The 19,300-nt window shown below is 37.0% G+C and overlaps 1 protein-coding gene across 1 annotated transcript in view; it reads right to left on the bottom strand.

Annotated features, from left to right (window-relative positions):
- Positions 1-4,700: 4,700 nt before the first annotated feature.
- LOC114649978 (pyroglutamylated RF-amide peptide receptor) overlaps positions 4,701-19,300 on the bottom strand; it is a 103,765-nt gene continuing 89,165 nt past the window's right edge. The window contains exons 5-7 of the mRNA XM_028799427.2: positions 15,423-15,655; positions 9,123-9,220; positions 4,701-5,625 (exon numbers count right to left, since the gene is read on the bottom strand). Coding sequence (XP_028655260.1) covers positions 5,210-5,625; positions 9,123-9,220; positions 15,423-15,655 — 747 coding nt within the window. The 3' untranslated portion in view covers positions 4,701-5,209. The remainder of the gene's footprint in view (positions 5,626-9,122; positions 9,221-15,422; positions 15,656-19,300) is intronic.

Below are 19,300 nucleotides of genomic sequence, written 5' to 3'. Positions count from 1 at the left end.
ATCAAGCAAGGTTTTATGTTCTATCTAATAGGCTGAGAAATAATGAAATGTGACTGGAGAAAAAATTGGCCTCCATTTTGATATGCAATCAAGTTAGCAAATTGGTGACAAGATTTCAAAGCAAATCAAGTTGTTATTGGATAAAAACCTTTCCATCAGTAATGATCATAGTTATACAAAAGCACTCAGGGAACTCTTAGAACTTGTAGTTGCACGGAAACTAAATTAATGATTTTAAGAAAACTTCTTCCAACCTTTCATCTCGATACAATGCCAGTCTAAATCAAATGTTACACTCATGTTTCCACTGTCATAATGATTATAGTGCACATTATTCCTTGTTAGAGTCAGTGTTGTGGCATATTGCATGGCTAAACTAGGTTTACCTGAAAATAAACATCAAACAAGTGAGAAACATTCAGTCAGTTGTCGTGATATGTGATGTCTGCAGTCCACAATTAGCATTTGGAGATATGGTGCTTCTGTCCTGGGCCAGCAGAGAAGAATATCCATCTAAGTGTAAAGTACCAATTCAAAAATATTTTCATGACACAAATTACATTCTATAACTAACATGCACATAATAAATAGCTGATAGATAGATAGATAGATAGATAGATAGATAGATAGATAGATAGATAGATAGATAGATAGATACTTTATTAATCCCAAGGGATAATTCACATACTCCAGCAGATTAGATATCCATAAATCATAAGCCACACTGTCAAAATACATTAGCAACAGCAGGTATTGTATTTTACAAAATAGCGTTTTTTTCACTACTTAAAATAGAGCAACATAACTTAATGACAAGCACGTTTGAAACGTTCAAAATGCTTATTCATCACTAAGTTGACAGTTGTCAGAAAAAAAGTACAAAATAACAAAAAGTCTTGTATTGCACAGATGGCTTTGTAAATAGGTGTAACCCTCCAAGTTGATTCACGATCTCTGGCACAAAGGCCTTTTTGAGCTCAGCAAGTGTGGCTTTGCTCCTCTAAGTTATACTTGCATATTCGGTAGATTTTGTCACAAATACACAGAATCCTAACATTATGAATATTGTCCTTGTGATGTGTAGTGGTGCTGTCCCACTATGTAACAAGTTGAATTGTTTGTCATTTTTAGGTCTGCAGATCTGTTTGTCCTCACAGGTGGCGCAGTGGTAGTGCTGCTGCTTTGCAGTAAGGAGACTGTGTAAGATTGTGGGTTCGGTTTCCAGTTCCTCCCTGTGTGGATAGCGCTTTGAGTACAGAGAAAAGCGCCATATAAATGTAATGAATTATTATTAATATTGATTTTATTTTTAATTTCTGCATCATATTCTTATTAATGGGGAATTAAACCATATTTGACAACTTAGCAATATCAATTAGAATCTACTCAGATACTTTCTCGGCTGCAAAACCTCCCTGTTTTCGTGTAATTTGCTAATGTGATTTCCTTCATGGACAGGCTTCTTACATGGTGATTCAGGATACACATTTAAAGACTGTTTATTCATACAGAGAACTTAGCATATTTCCAAATGTTTCCAATTTTTATAATAGATCTAAAACTCTTTTTTTTTGTTCATATTTGTGGATTTTGACATTCAAATCTGCAACAAGAAAAATTGCACAATTTGGTGACTAACCTTGACCCTCCCCAATAACTGAATGTTGTTCTTTTATAATTTGTTAATACCTATCTACCATTGCTTATAAGGATATATTTTTCTTAAAATAATAATGAAATAATACATTTTATTTACATAGCACCTTTCCCATGCTTAAAGTGCTTCACAAATATTCAAAGGAATACAAAATAAATAAAAGTGAAGATGACACAGAACACATTAACACAGCACACAAACTAATATCAAACAAACATTAAACAACAAATAATTAGATTAATACATGAAAGTCAAAGCTCTGAATTAGAATAAACAATATAACAGAAAAAAGGGAAAATATGAAAAAATAACACAATTTGTGCATGCTTACATGTGTGAGTATAAATGTAGTTGATTTAATGACCAACCTCGACAAAGAACAATAGATAGGATAAGAGAAGATTTTATTATAAGTTTTCGAGCCAGCTGCTGAAGGGGCCCTGGCCATTCAACGGCAGTTCAGATGTAACAATTCCAATCAGACGACCACCCTGACTTGAGCTGTGTGCTGCTGTAAAGTAAACACCCAGATGAAGTCGTCTCATTCAGAGGGGTAAACTCCTCATGTTTTTTTTTTTCTGTTTTTGCGTGACATTTCAAGATTGCAATCCATAATGCATCAAATAGTTTTGGTGTTTTACCACTGATGAGCCATATGTTAAACTCTGGTGCACACAGAGCCAGTGCCGGAGTTCATCAATACAGAGCAGATTTGATACATTACTTCTGCGATCATAAACCACAAACGGGATGGTGTAATTCAGAATTAAAAGCACTGCCTGGTGATGTCACAATCCTGTGTGAAAACCTTTGACATACTGTGGCATTTGAAATATATTAAGATTATTCCAGTTTGACCATTTGCTATCGGTGGCGCTTTTTCACACAGAAAAGTCCATCACAATAGTATTTTAGCATAGTTGAAATTCCAAAAAAGAGTCAATGTGACAAAAGACAGAGCATCCATGTGGAGGGTCTTTTTATGCTATACAAGATTGCTGAATATGATAACAGAGCGGCGCAGCAGGAAAAGAAAGGCTGAACACAGATGAGCGCTGACAGTGACCCAAAGAGTCTCCAGGGGAAATGCACACTGATGCTCTTTCAGGTTTTGAACCTGCAGATCATGTTTCATGATATTGTACGATACATGCAAATGAAATTACTAGATAAGGGCAGACTTGAGTGTAAATCACCCCAAAGCAATTGTCCCAGTATTCTTGATCTGCACGGGAAAGCTCATGTCAGTGAGGTTTGCATAGCACTACAGTTGAGTGTCCAAAAAAAATAACATGACCACACTTTAAGTTGGCAGGTCTAGTTAATAACTGAAAGAATCCACGTGAGAGCAGGCATTAGCCCAGCAGCACTGGCTGGAAGCCGGAGCAGATGGAGCTTCAATCCAATATGTCCAGAAGATATGATTTTAATTGAATCGCAATCCAAAGAAAAATCAAAAATCTAGTGAAAGAACCTGAGAAATAGTGATAATATGTAAAGATGTTTGACGCAGAAAGAAGCAGCGGCAAGCATGCATCCACAAACCCTCCCTGCAGCAGAAATCATACTTTCTGTTTACTGAGGGCTTGATGAAAGAATGAGAAGTCAAACTCAGGCCAAGTAGTGTGACTTAGCAATACCAATATTTTCCAAAAACACATTTTCACCGTTTGTTCAAAATATAATAAACATTCCTTTGGCTCCACAAGATAAGTTTGTAATCATTTTTTTTATATAATTTCTTTGTACAGAATCCTTTGTATATTATTTGTATTTCTTATATCACTTCATATAGTCCAAAAGTTCATACATCAAATAGCATGATCACCTTCGAGGTGGGTGCCAACAAAAGTTCATATAAAGGGTAGAAGAAGGGCATCAACTAAAGTCAACATAAGAAGAAGAGCGCTAAACTTTGAGAAAAGTCACCTAGAACATATCATTTAATTTTATTTTTCAGATGGTGGCATAGACGGCAAGATAAAATTGAATGCCATTCATGTTACTTACAGTACAGTCTCAAATACTAGCAGCTGCTTTTGTCATACAAAATCCTTTGTAGAAGTTGTTTTGCACATTATTGATGATTCATATTATGCAACGTAGGATGAAGATTTTGTGCTGTCAGAAGAAAGTGACAAAACAGTGTCAAAACCGGAAATGAATTTAAGGCTTTGAGAACTTCCTTTAAAATCCGTAAACTTGGACAATCAAGAGATTCAAAATGGTGATTATTAAACACCTTGATGCAAATTGGACACGTCTGACGTTACCATGAAAAAATAAAAATGGCATTGTAATTGGATGAAAAATAATTATAATGATTATGTATAAATCAATCAGATACAAAAAAATAGCACAAGGATTAGATTACCTGACCCCAAAACACATAAGAAAATACAAGACTTAAAAATTACATTAAGATAACAGAAAAATAAATAACTATGAAAGTCAGCATTGCAACACGTATTGTTAACAGTGTGATTAGCAGTGCTTTATTTGTCTGTTTTCCACAATTTGAGCAATTTAAAAGAGTGAGTTTTTCTGAAAAAAAAAAAATCAGCATACAGTCAAGATGATGAAAGAACAAAACAATTCAGCCTGAAAAGATTTATAAAATAACGGCTTACAAACATTTGTAATTTCTGAGATGATTTTCCCAAGATACGAACTTAGTGATATGTGGTGGCGAATTTCAGTTTTGCATCATTTTACTTTAGTCAATGGAATCATCTATTATATTTTTAGCACTCTTGAGAGAGAAGTAAAATTTAGTTAGCCTTTCATTTTAAACACATTTCAGATTCTTTCCTAATTTTTTGTATGGTCACGTGTCCATTCTGTTCTTGGCTAGCTGTACTCAGAATTTTAGTAAACACAGCAGTAGTTTAAAAAGTCCTGTATGGACCATCATCAAAGGAGCACTGCTTTAATTTCTATCTCACTTCTTATGAATAAATTCCTCCATCCATTTTCAAAGTGGAAACATCACTTATTTTGCATTTCTTGGGTGACTTTGTAGTACTCAGTAAAGAACTTTTCTGTTGACGAATAATGAAGGCATAAAATTCTTTTTGGCTCTGACAGCCTGACATAAACATTTACCTTCTCGCCTTGAGTTTCAGAATCAACAGTTAGGTTTTTACAAAGAATCCAAAGGCTTAAAGCTCAAAAGACATCCGTGTGATTCAATGAGTGAAAGTCATTCAGGTATTTTGGCTGCAGAAGTACAATTTCTGTGTCTTGATTGTCTTATCATACACTGAGGATCTGCATACAGTAAAGGATCACAACCAAATTATCTTCTAAAATACAAAGCCAGGATTGTTCTTTGTATTATTAAATGTCAAGAATGAGTTGATCTCAGACAGAAATGCTCCATCTCTTTCTTTCTCTTTCCTGAGCCTGGCAGACATCCCAGTCTGACGCAATGTATTGTGGCTTGATGACATATCCAATGAATTGATTTCACAGATAGAAACCAAGACATCACTTAAAAGCCAACAATAATCAGGTAAAACAAGGATGGATCTCTTTTACTTGACTTCACTTTCATGATTCGTGGGTGGGAGGCATGAGGGGGTCAGTGACACTCAGTAATAAGGGGTCACTGTGTTGCTTATTCACAGCTCTGAAGAGGTGCACCTGGGGGAAGGAGCTGGAGGCATGCGGTTCAAGTTCCCAGGCGATTCGGCTAGTGTGTCGGCCCATTCCTAACAGGCTCTGCTCTGTAGGCTCCCCAAGGTGCTGTGATTCCACCGTCGAGATGCCCACTCTCACTCCCCGGCTGCCAAAGCAGTGGCCTCTCCGGCAGATGATCCCTTGCATGAGCAAACACAAGAGGTGTTTCTTGAAGTTCTCATTGAGTGCTGCGTACACCACCGGATTACAGACAGAATTGCTGAAGCCAATGACTTGCACTGCTGCATAAAGAAGGAACTCTTGCTCTTCATTCATGTGCAAGTGTCCTGAATGCAAAAACACAGAATTACTCCTTAGGCATAAAATAAAATATGTATTGCTATATATCTACATTGCAAAAAATGAAATCTAGGCAAGTGGAAAAGTATTTATATCATGACATTAAATCTTTCCTTATGGGAAGAGTTTTTTCCTTGTATTTATTTAGCTTACTTTAAGAAATCTTGTCAAGTAAATTCAGTTTACCCCTTTGGCAGATTGGCAAAACAACTCTCATGTAAAGTTTTTTTGTCTAGATATTGCATATGCATTTTTTGCAGTGTATAAGGGATGTGATGCTGCCAGACATTCTTGCTCTGAATCTACTCAATCACTTAGACTGGCAAGGCAATTGTTTCCATGCTAATTATTGATAAATTGACTGAAACTTTGGAGTTTAAGATTTAGAGCTTCACTTGTTGTTAAAACATATAAGCATAATTTAGCATTATTTGGCATAACGGCTTCAATCCAAACCTTAACTCAAAGTTGGTTAATGGATGTCACACAATACAGGAAACTCTGCTTGGGTCATGTTGGCTACTTTATTAATATAAGTTCATTTGTGAAGATGGTGTAGATGACTGTTTATTCTGTAGTTCTCCTTCTCAAGTCTTTACCATTTCCGTACTTATTGACAACTAGTTATGCTTTCCTTATTTGTCTCTTAAATGTTTTGTATAAATTATATCCACCACAACTAAATTGTAACATTAAGTAAAAACGACCAACCTGATGCGCTTAATTTACTAAAAAAAAAGTCCAATGCTGAGGATGAGTCTCCCTGGGAGTTAAAGGAACTAACACCAGCACTAAATGATAACATGAAAACCAGGCCATCTACAGTAAAACTGACACACTAAAGGCTAACCAAGGTACACCAAGAAAAGATTTATCTCTTGCACAAGGCACCAACTCAGCTCTGAATACGGCAAAGCAACTTAACATTTAGAGACATCTCTGAAGGATTTTTAAATAGCTGAAAATGCACTTGGGATATCTCTAAACAGCTTCCTGTCCATTTTCAGGTATCTGAAATGCATTTCAATATTCATGAAATGAACTTCCTTCTTATTTCTAGATATACTAAATGCATTTTAACATATCTTAAAAAAGATTGCAAGTCTTCTTGAAGGAACAGGAGATGTTACAGCAAGTGAGTTTGAGATTTCTCAAAATGAATTTTAGACATCTTAAAATGCATACAAGGTCAACATGAGTTATCTCAAAATGCACTGAAGACATCTTAAAATGTAAAGGATATCTCTTATTTTGAAATCCTGAATTGAGTTGCAGATAATTTTATTTTAAGATATTTGTTTTGCTGTTATGTTCATAAGAATTACTTCTGAATTCTTTGAAATGGCTTCAGTTTTTTGTTGTCTGTCACCTTCTCACTCACCGGTATGAGAAAACCCCCACAGTTAATATGCACAATGACTTGGCTTGATTTCTTGTTGAGGTTTTTGGGGTTCCCTCCTTTTTTTGGCCATCTGGTACCAGGAAGCCCTCATTTTGTTGGCCAGTTCTGACTATGTGTTATGCAGAAAATTACACCCTTAAAATAAAGAGTGAAGCAAAAGTGTCTTCAGCAAAAATGATCAGAAAGACGAAGCTGTCCAAGGGTTTGCCCCCAGTGAAATACGAGGGGTCAAAGTTACTCCAAAACCTTGAAAAAAAATAGAAATTGGTAATATGGGCCTTTTTCTACTATTTCAAGTTTGCTGATCCTAAATATAATATTTTTTGATATTTACAAGTGGTACTAGCCTTCCAAGATCCACTTCCAGAAGGTTACAGATGACACATTTCAAACATAACCTTGTGGGATGTTGTTTAAGACTACAACGAATATGATGTTACTTTTTTATTTTCGTTCTTTTACTAAGGATCTAGCCCTCTGTGGTCTTCTATCAGAGGGTGAAAAATGAGAAATTTCAATCACAATTGAGAATATTTAGACTTTACAAATTTCAATTGAAGCACGCATTTTAATATTATAAATATATGACACAACTATTCTTGTTTATAATGTACTTCTACTTCATGAAACAAATCAATACATTTCTTATGAACACCCTTATGCTAATTAAGACTTTCTTTCTACATTTTAAACTGGCTTGCCATACTGATATAGTTCACTTGAAGTTACAAGTTGCATCACTGTGCATGTACAAGGGTGAATTGCAAGGACATTCCACAGGCTAATGAAACCGAAATTACTGGCCAGAGTGAAGGTGCTGAATTTGATGACATGGAAGGATTCTTTGGCTGCTACTCCTAACCCTTTCAGAACTTGACCCAGAAGAAAAAGATTTTAACCAAGTCAGGCCAGATGCCACTATCTGCTATCTATGTTCTTCATCTACTCTGGTTGTTTAAAAATTTTCTTTGTTAAGTTCAGGAAACACTTAACTATATTTATCGTAATTGATATGGATGATTTCAACATAGTGATTAATTCCTCAACTTTGTTATTTATGTGAGGTGCTGTATCCTGATGGTCAGCAGACATAGTTTACCTTTATCTGAAGTAACACTACTCTGCATCAATAAAAATAATTTTATTCCTGTACTTTTTAGAGTAAGGATGGTTCATATTGCAGTTTTGCTGAGCTGTTTATTAAACCTGTTAAAAGTCTTTGTTGTTTTGTAGGGAAGAGAGGCAGGGATCTTTAGCAAGGTAAGTTTATTCTTCCTAATATTTGCATTGGTTAATCACAAGGTGGACCTCTACTCAAGTTATAGTCAGAATAATATAATAATCTTCATAGCATAATTTTATTCTTATATTCATAATGTAGCCTTGACTCTTAATAAGATAATTTTATTCTTATAGTAATAATAATATAGTACTGTCCTGATCTCAGCCAATGTGTAGTTCTTAAATGTGAGAGATAAGCAGGATCAGAATATAAGGGAATGGAAAGTGGAAAATAACTAATTTGAAATTGGTTGAACTTGAAACTAAACTTTATTACATATATTACCTTCAGAATTGTCTGTAGACAATTTTTAAAAATCAATAGTATTTCAAACATGATGTGTCAATGGTGAGTTGCTCCCGTGCTAACCATAAGCAAAGAGGCTTATACTCTAAAAGGCAGAATACTGTAGTTCCTTCAAGTTTTATATGGCCGAATTCATGTAACCTTAAGTAACTGATATGTGCAAGTGGCCATATCTGTCAAATAATTATAACATTACTCAGTAACAGCACAGAGATACTAAGCACAATTTTGTGTTTAAAGAATTGGCAAGTGGCCTTGGCCACTGAAGCTTCATTGGTTGCTAAAGAATGGACAGTCCCACAATCACTCAGTTATCTAACATTCGGTGAAATTATAGTATATGTCTAAGGTGAAGACCTACAGAGAAGATATTGGACTTTTGTTTGGAGAATTTTGTAACCTTATTCATGTTCCATCTTCTGCTTGGAACCTATAATGTATCTATGAAAATGCATATTATACTGTACAATAATATACTTTAACAAGTAACATACCAAAGTCTGAGAGCACCGACACCAAGTGGAAAGGTAGCCAGCAGATCACAAATAGCAGCACCACCACAACCATCATTTTCACTGCACGTTTTCTCTTCCTATATCAGTGGGAGGAATGAGAGGACTGTATTACTTGATGGAGTTACTTGCCCATATTCTTGTCTCTAACCTAGTCAACGTAGACCCTTCTGACCTGGAACAGGAATTCATTATTCCAATCAACACTCATGCCTAAACATTGCAAAGTGGTGCCGGTAAATGTGGTAAAATAAATTCAAAATAACATATTTCAAAACATTCCTAGATTAATAAATAATAACCAAAGTATAATTCTAAGCCTGGAAATATGTTCTTGACATCGAGAAGTAAACAGTATTAATGAAACCCTCACACATCTCCATCTCTTTAGACTGCTATTCTAGATGTATCTCTTGAGAGAGATACTCTAACCTGAATTGTGGGTGCTGGGCAGTGCCTTGTCCTCCATAAAAGCTTTGGTTCATGATAAATCCCTTAAGGTGACTGAAAGTCAGCGTGGAATGTGGGGCTTCAGGATCTCCAAAGTTTACATCCCAGACATCCTCTCTGCATGTAGTACTGACAGCATCACTTGTACTTTATGAAAGTTGTGAATTTGGGAAATCAAAGTACACCTTAGAATGTAAGGTCAGTTATAAAGTGCTGTAGTCCAGAGGGGTGGCAACTGGAGCACTTCAATTTGATAGGCATTATTCAATAATATAGCATCCATACTTTGGTTTTGCCTATTAGCTTCAAGGACAAAAATATACATAAACAACAGGTGATGCTATAACTTGGCTATTGGTTTCTTATTGTTGAGTAACTCCGTTCTTGCCCTCCTCCTAAACTGACTGCAGCAAAACAGACAGTGGTAAATTCTAAATATTTTATTTTAAATCAAAAACTGGCACCAAAATACCTCTTTACCTATAAAATATTATTTGTGCCAAAACTAAATACAATCTCGTTAACTATACTGAAACACAATATATATGTTAGTGAGCTGTTTAGTTTTGTCACGGTTTTATCATGTCATAATTAAAAACATATTAACCAAATGATCAATTGCTTTTCACTATGACACACAATTTCTGTGGCAGTTTGCAATGCAAAAGTGCAATGCATTTTAATTCATGTTCATAGATCGCATGTCATAACTAAAAGAAAAGCAGACGTATTGCATTTCACTTAGCGGTAGCTCCCCATGTATTGCATTTTGATTCACGCTTTAATTGTAAGTATTACTATGCTTCTGTGCTCAGGTAGTTTTTTGTTATCACCCCAGCCATGCCAGGAGATGAAACAATACAATTTAAAATATCTCAGTACATTTATACATTTTTATAAATCCTTCTCCCAGCTTTTCAACCATCATGGATTTTAGAGATACTGTTACTGTATCTCATCTTCTCTCTATCTATCTATCTATCTATCTATCTATCTATCTATCTATCTATCTATCTATCTATCTATCTATCTATCTATCTATCTATCTATCTATCTATCTATCTATCTATCTATCTATCTATCTAAAAGGTCCAACATCAGTCTGTCTGTCTGTATATCTGTCTGCTTTTCACAAGAAAGCTACTTAACAGATTTAGATCTAGTTTTTTTCTACAATTTGCTTGAACATTTGGTTGATTTTGTGACTTCTCTCATCGCTCTAAGAATCATAGTTCTCTTGCAGGAGCAATATATTCACGCTAATCCGAGGCAGAGGCTGCGGGCCAAAAGGAGGGGGAAGTGTGGCGTCATGAGTGGGGAGCCGGGCGGGGGCTCCTCGCTGACGTGCCAGCCTCCAATCGAGTTGGTGTTTTGGAATGTACCTTGCCTCTGCTTAGCTGGTAATACCTGTTTGTTTATTGACTTTTAAAGTTTGTCCTGTTTCACTACTACGCGGGCTGAGCTGCGGGGGACAGCTAGTAGTAAATAAAATGAACTGGGCTCTTTTGCTGGCTGTATCTCTACCATCGTGTTGTCTGAAAGAATAAATTTCAATACATTGTTTTAGAGGTATTTCCTAAAAACATATCAGGACGATAGTTTCCCGTTTTATTTTACTTGCATTTCTATATAATAGTTATATGGTAAAATACACCCAGAATGATATACCATCCCATTTGAGGACAAGTGTGCAACAGCATTTTAGTTTCACCATTCAACACATGAAGGATGCACATGAACAAGACAAAACATTTGTTAACAAATTTTATCTCCAGTCCAGAATCACACCTGTTCCGGAGATGCTGTCAGATGGACACCTCACCTGTTGTTTTAATCTTATTTTTTTAGCCTGTACACATTTTGTTTTGGCTAGAAGTCCCAAGGCATGTAAGACCCAAAAAGTTGCACAAGCACTACCATTAATTCCCACTAGACCACAAACTCCTGGTTAGATATACAGGCAAACACAGAAAGCTCATAAAAATAAAAAGGTTTTATTCTTCACAAAAAAAGCTCATCCACACAGTTGAGCTCTGTAGAGCACAATGGCAACATGGAGTTGCCTAAAAACACAAGCCAATTCAAGGTGAACACGGTCCTAATACAGAAATACTGAAGGCAAAGTGAAAAAACAGAACACAGAGGTCAAAAGTCCAGAGAACTGTTGGGAGACCCCCCGCATTGATAGGATGGAGGGCAGTTACTGGCAGTGATTGGCAGGTAGACCCACCAAACACACAGAAAATAACCCAGAGAGCTTAAATACATAGACACAACAAAGAACAATGCAAACAATCAACAACAAAATTGAACAAAACAGTTTTAAGACATGATTGTGCACCTCAGCCAGGGGAGGAGCTCCGGCTGAACTACAACATATTTATAATGAATGTTGTTCATTTTTATTGATGTCATGGCAATGCCATTTTGGTGAAGGCGCTATCATCTCTGTACATTTTTGACATGACTACAGTCATACTGTTGTTAAGAGCGTCACCCCATTGATACCATTTAATCAATTTAAAATTGCAGCACACTACTTCAGAGCGTGCAAGTTTTTGGATTCTATTAAAAACAACCATTTCCGAGTAAGAATAGTTAGGTAAAAAGTTTCAATTGGGTACTAAGATCACTTTGCATACTTTTTAACTTTTATTAATGTATTGGGTTTTGAAGGTTAGGTTTCTAAGTTTTTTTTTTTTGTTATTTGACCCACTCCCTGTTTAAACAACCATTCTTCATGCCTGCTCTAGAAATATTTAGTCTTCATTTATCCATTCATTCTGATGTAAGCCTCCATTCTCTTTATATAAGTCATTATAAGCTCAATTTCTGGCCCATACTGGTGTCAATACAGTCAATTAAACGGGTGTAATAGTTGACCGTCGATATTCACCTGAAAAATAATTTCTGAAAAAGAACTTAGCATGGCATCCTAGATCATTTTTTGAAATATGACATAGTATGCAAGAAAAGCTTCTGGGGCAAGAAGTAATATAGTAATATTGTTCCCTTACAGTGTTCGGACCTACTGTATCTTCAGTTCCTAACTGTGGCGCTTCCTGTGATTTATTTCTGAAGCTGTGTGCAGACACAGCAGTATGTTCCCACCATCTAAAACAATACAATTAGGTTGACTGGCCAACGAGTGAATATGAATATGAATATGCCCCCTAGAGCAGAGCTTCTTAATCTTAATCCTGAGGTCCCTCCATGGCTGCAGGCTTTCGTTCCAACCAGATTCACAATCAGTGATAATAATGGATGTCATTTAATTTGCTGGTCATTTTTTTCTCTTCTTTTATTCTACATTCAGAGAAGCACAATTGTATCACTTTTACATGTAAAAAATATTTAGGCATTATAAAGAATCTAGGGGTATAATTGTGCCCAAAGCACCACAGCCACAATATCACAGGTGAGAAACACAATCAATAGAAATATCACTCTTTATCTTCTCCTCCACACCTCCCAGCAAGCTTTGTCCTCCTCCACCCGACTCTGGCTTGCTTGCTGGTTCTTCAGCAGTCTATTATATAGCTCTTGACCTGGAAGCACTGGCAAATTACGTGGGAGGAAGAACAGAAGCAGACGGAGAACTCGAGTTTTTCATCAGCCCAGAAGTACAGTAATCCCTCCTCCATCGTGGGGGTTGCATTCCAGAGCAACCCGCGAAGTAGAAACCATATGTTTATATGGTTATTTTTATATTGTCATGCTTGGGTCACAGATTTGCGCAGAAACACAGGAGGTTGTAGAGAGACAGGAACGTTATTCAAACACTGCAAACAAACATTTGTCTCTTTTTCAAAAGTTTAAACTGTGCTCCATGACAAGACAGAGATGACAGTTCCGTCTCACAATTAAAAGAATGCAAACATATCTTCCTCTTCAAAGGAGTGCGTGTCAGGAGCAGTGACTGTCACAGAGATAGAGAGAAAAGCAAACAATAATAAATCAATAGGGCTGTTTGGCTTTTAAGTATGCGAAGCACCGCGGCACAAAGCTGTTGAAGGCGGCAGCTCACACCCCCTCCGTCAGGAGCAGACAAAGAGAGAGAGAGAGAGAGAGAGAGATAGAGAGAGACAGAGTTTGTTTTTCAGTCAAAAATCAATACGTGCCCTTCGAGCTTTTAAGTATGCGAAGCACCGTGCAGCATGTCGTTTCAGGAAGCAGCTGCACAAAAGATAGCAACGTGAAGATAATCTTTCAGCATTTTTAGACGAGCGTCCGTATCATCTAGGTGTGCGAACAACCCCCCTGCTCAATCCCCCTACGTCAGGATCAGAGAAAGTCAGCGCAAGAGAAAGAGAAAAGTAAGCTGGGTAGCTTCTCAGCCATCTGCCAATAGCGTCCCTTGTATGAAATCAACTGGGCAAACCAACTGAGGAAGCCTGTACCAGAAATTAAAAGACCCATTGTCCGCAGAAACCCGCGAAGCAGCGAAAAATCCGCGATATATATTTAAATATGCTTACATATAAAATCCGTGATGGAGTGAAGCCGCGAAAGGCGAAGCGCGATATAGCGAGGGATTACTGTACTTCTGGATTTCCGTCCTCATGACTCAATAGTACTTCTGGGCTATACAGCAAGCACGACTCCCCTGGTCCTTCCATAGCACCCACTGGCGGCACCCATGGCACCCAACGGCTGAGATAGCGAACTCTAAGTCCCAGGATGCCCTGTGGGAATCCGGGACACCGCTATACTCCAGGGGAGCTGCCATCTAGCCTCTTGGGGAAGGCAGTGTCCAAAAGTAGCTGTCTTCCCCCATCCTTTCATTCTCGGGCTGTCCCAGCTGGGTTGAGCTGCTCACAACGTGTTTCTGTTTTTTTAATATCTTTAAACGTTTAACTAATTTTTTTTTTTATTATTTTGACCTTTTTCTGTGTAGTTTGTAGTTTTCATTGTATCCTAATAATGGCAATTAAAATAAGCATAGCAGACACCTGGGAAAAAAACATTGACTGGTGAAAGGCTGCAACTACTTTAGCATCAGACCTACTAATTTGTAAATAATGCTTTAAATAACCAGAAAACTGGAAAAGAACAATGAACATCAGGATGAAAATGTTGTTAAGTAAAAAATACATTTCCTATATAACTTTTTAGTATGTTTTAGTAAAAATTTACCAAACTTAGTTTCATAATTTTTGCATTGACTCCAAAACACAGAAACTGGGTAATAACAGATCACTTCATTTTGCTTTCTGTCCAATTAAAAACTAAAGTTGGTTGGAACAAAAATCTGCAGCCACAGCAGGTCCCCAGGACTGAGACTGAGAACCACTGCCCTGATCGCCATGTTTCTGTGTTAATTGTTAAATACATTTATAATGTATCATTGTACTAGAGAAAGTACCTCTAGATTGTGTTCAGTATATAAGAGTACTGGATAAAAGAAACATCTGTTTGTTACTGCTTTATACCCAATGATGTTATGATAAGCTTGGGGTCTGCATGTCTCTGTTCTGAATAAACAACTTCAGAAAATGAGCATACTATATTTCCGCATCAATTCATATTTTGAAATCTCAGGTTAATAAAAGGGAAAGGTAGCATATTTGTACACAATAAAGGCATAGTCTAATAAGGACAATAAAGGAGATAATTTTCTGATGAGGTAGGACTTTCATTAGTCATGCGCTACATGACTAAAACTGGTGCTCAAACTGCTATGTACAGCTGGCCTTTTTTTTTTTAACTACCATCTATTTATTTTTAATTTCTTATTCACTATATTGATTGATCAATTAAAATAACTCTTTGCTTCTATCTATATCCTGAAAGTAATTGTGGTAAAGGAAAACACATGCTAGCATTTCTTACCTGGTAATTTTGTTAATTTCAGATCCTGGGAGTGCTTGGAACATGACATCATGGATACGATGTTTGCACCATAACTCATGGATGATCTTTCCATAGAGGATTCCCATTGTCCCCATAGGAACTAGGAACATAAGTACTAGGAGAACTGTGGTGTAGACTTGCCTCTGCCAAGGAAGAGGCCATACTTCCAGGCAGCAGGTATAATGGACGTCAAACAGAAAATCATACTTGATCTGGATGGGAAGAAAATGTGGATTAGTGGCACTGTTGTTATAGATAAGTCTTCTCAAAAAGGTGTTTTTGGGTACTGCAGGTAGTACGGCCTAGAGGCTCTGGTGTTTTGTGATACTGTGAAACTCAGTTACCTTGCCTGGGTCATGGTCTCAATCTTTGTATCACCGTGCTTTAGTTGGATAAAATATTTCTGTTAAGCCAGTTTCATTAAAACAATGCATATAATGCTGTGAGCCAACCAGTGGCATTTCTGGGAATTGGAGGACTAATACTGAACACAGGCAAGAAATGTTATAACATTCAAGAGAAAACCTCAAGTTACTTATGGTGCATAGTCCCTATGTCAGTTATCCAGCTGAATGCTCTCATTAAACATTGTCAATAAATACTCCTAGAAAATCCGAGTACAGCATTCAGATGTGATTGAGATTTTGAATTGAAGGCAGGACTCTTTACCAGTGAATAAGGATTAGAAGTAGATTTTCAATTCATAAGTTTAAATTTCAAATGCACCACAAGTTCATTTTTCATTCTCCGTATTCAGTTAACACTAGAATCCCTGAAACCTAAGAAAAAACTCGTAATCCCAGGCCATCTTAAATTGCTTCGCACCTCTCCATCAGCGTCCTTTGTTTTGCAAATGTGTTGATCAGCACAAGCAGCAAGCAGTCAGCTATCCCATCCCCCAACCATCTCCTCCAACAGAGCTGAAGTCAGTCACAAACTTCTCCCAGCTCAAGTCACTTTATTGTGGTGTGAGGTGCCTGGAGTTGTGTAGGGTAAATAATATATTGTTATTTTCAATACATACATTTCATGTGTGTTCCGAATCTACAAAGATCTGTGTCAGTGTAGGACGACATGAAATGTGAGGCAAGAAATTCTGAACACATACCTAAAACAGAACATTTTTCCATGTTACCCTAATAATTACGTGAAGTGTATAATGTGTGCACTTTTATTCAAGAATATAACCATAGATAAAAAAAGCATTTGATTTACATGTTGCTGTCAATGAGTTAAAAACCCAAGCTCAAATGTCAATTGACAGTTGATACTGTATGTATTCTTAGTTGATGCAGAGGTCAGAACTGCTGCCTTATAACTAAAAGGTTCCGGGTTCAAGTCCGGGAACTCCGCATTTTGAGTAGTGAGTTGCTATTACAGTAATCCCTCCTCCATCGCGGGGGTTGCGTTCCAGAGCCACCCGCGAAATAAGAAAATCCGCGAAGTAGAAACCATATGTTTATATGGTTATTTTTATATTGTCATGCTTGGGTCACAGATTTGCGCAGAAACACAGGAGGTTGTAGAGAGACAGGAACGTTATTCAAACACTGCAAACAAACATTTGTCTCTTTTTCAAAAGTTTAAACTGTGCTCCATGACAAGACAGAGATGACAGTTCTGTCTTACAATTAAAAGAATGCAAACATATCTTCCTCTTCAAAGGAAACAGAGAGGAAAACAAACAAATCAATAGGGCTGTTTGGCTTGCGGTACAAAGCTGTTGAAGGCGGCAGCTCACACCCCCTCCGTCAGTAGCAGGGAGAGAGAGAGAGAGAAAAACAAAGTCAAAAATCAATACGTGCCCTTTGAGCTTTTAAGTATGCGAAGCACCATGCAGCATACTTAAAAGCTGCACACAGAAGGTAGCAACGTGAAGATAATATTTCAGCATTTTTAGACGAGCGTCCGTATCGCCTAGGTGTGCGAACAGCCCCCCTGCTCACACCCCCTACGTCAGGATCACAGATAGTCAGCGCAAGAGAGAGAGAAAGAAAAGTAAGTTGGGTAGCTTCTCAGCCATCTGCCAATAGCATCCCTTGTATGAAATCAACTGGGCAAACCAACTGAGGAAGCATGTACCAGAAATTAAAAGACCCATCGTCCTCAGAAATCAGCGAACCAGCAAAAAATCTGCGATATATATTTAAATATGCTTACATATAAAATCCGCGATAGAGTGAAGCCGCGAAAGGCGAAGCGCGATATAGCGAGGGATCACTGTATTATTACTATAATATAATAAAAACATACATTTGTTTTGAGTCAATAACACCCGGTGTAAATTTTGGCTACTTGTAAAAGTTAGTGCTTTTTTATTATTCAGTTTTATTCTGTCAGTGATGTTCACGTGGTACAACGAATCTGCCTCCCCCTCTCTGTGTTGATGGAATTGATCTCCATTCTTTTCACAATAGCAGCAATGACCACAGTTGCTGCTGTGGCTGATGCCTGCTCAGAACTATTTGCTGTACCGGCAATTAAAGATACGCTGTCTTGTGACTGCTATCAGCCTATCACACAGCACTTGCATTTTGATAACAAAGACACCCATGCAGAACGTGACATTTGAGCTTGGGTTTTTAACTCATTGACAGCAACATGTAAATTGGATGACTGTGTTTTCGGTTATATTCTTGAATAAAAATGAATGTGTATATTTGGACTAGTCTTCACACATTATGCACTTCACGCCTTTATTAATACAACATGGAAAAAAGTTTTTTTTAAGCATTTTATTGATTTTATTAAAATCAAATAACATTCTATACAAGCAAGTCAAGTTTAACAAAACTAGGTTCGAAAACAAATCAAGCCCCACCCATGAGAAAGAGAGCTAGGCCAGCAGAGTAAAACTTTAAACTAGTAAAAATAAGTAAATAGATAAATTAATAAATGAATAAAAATAAATAGAATAAAAAGAGGGGCGATAATGTGCTTCCTCAAATTTAAATGTTTATTCTAAAATGTTATTGATTAGATCCTGACGGGTTTTGAAAAAGTTTTGTACTGATCCTCTAAGTGAGAATTTGATTTTTTCCAATGTCAAATAATATATAACATCAGTTACTCACTGAGTTAGAATAGGAGAGTTAGGATTCTTCCAGATGAGCAAGATAAGTCTACGTGCCAATAGTGTAGTAAAGGCAATTACAGTTTGTTTGTCCTTCTCCACTTTAAGCCCATCTGGGAGTACACTAAACACAGCTGTTAGTGGATGATTGTGACACCAAGGCTGTCTGAAGGCATTTAAAGATTTTGGTCCAGAATGATGTTAATTTGGTGCGGCCCAAAACATGTGGCCCAATAAGGCTGGAACTTGATTGCAAATTTCACAGGTTGGATCTTGCCCTGGAAAATTTTTGAACAATTTTAATCGAGACAGACATGCTTGATATATAATTTTAAGTTGAATAATTGTATGTTTTGTGCATATGGTGCTGGAATGAATTCTGTGCATTGCTACCTTCCACTCCTTTTCTGAGATGTTGAGAGAGAGATCCTTTTCCCACTGTACTCTGGGATCTTTGAAAGGAGGGACTGTAAAATGGTTTTATGTATTATGGAGATGCTGTCTGAGTCGTCAAGACTGATCAATATTTTTTCCGGAATAGAGGTAGGTGGGAGGTGAGGAAAATTGGCCAGGCTTTGTTTAACAAAGTTTTACAATTTGAAGGTAGTGAAACAAATGTGAAAACTGCATATGTTTGAGAGGATGGAAAAAGATGGTTCTCGTGCATAAGTGCCACAGGTAATAGCTTCTCTATTTTAAAATACTTCCTATATTGGTTCCATATTCTGAGTGAGTGAAGCACAATCGGGTTGTAGTATATTGGCAATGACTTGTACTTATTGGG

This window comes from Erpetoichthys calabaricus, chromosome 1 (assembly GCF_900747795.2).
Source record: "Erpetoichthys calabaricus chromosome 1, fErpCal1.3, whole genome shotgun sequence".
Lineage (NCBI taxonomy): Eukaryota > Metazoa > Chordata > Cladistia > Polypteriformes > Polypteridae > Erpetoichthys > Erpetoichthys calabaricus.
Note: the sequence above shows the minus strand (reverse complement) of the source record. Positions and strands in the feature narration are given on the sequence as shown.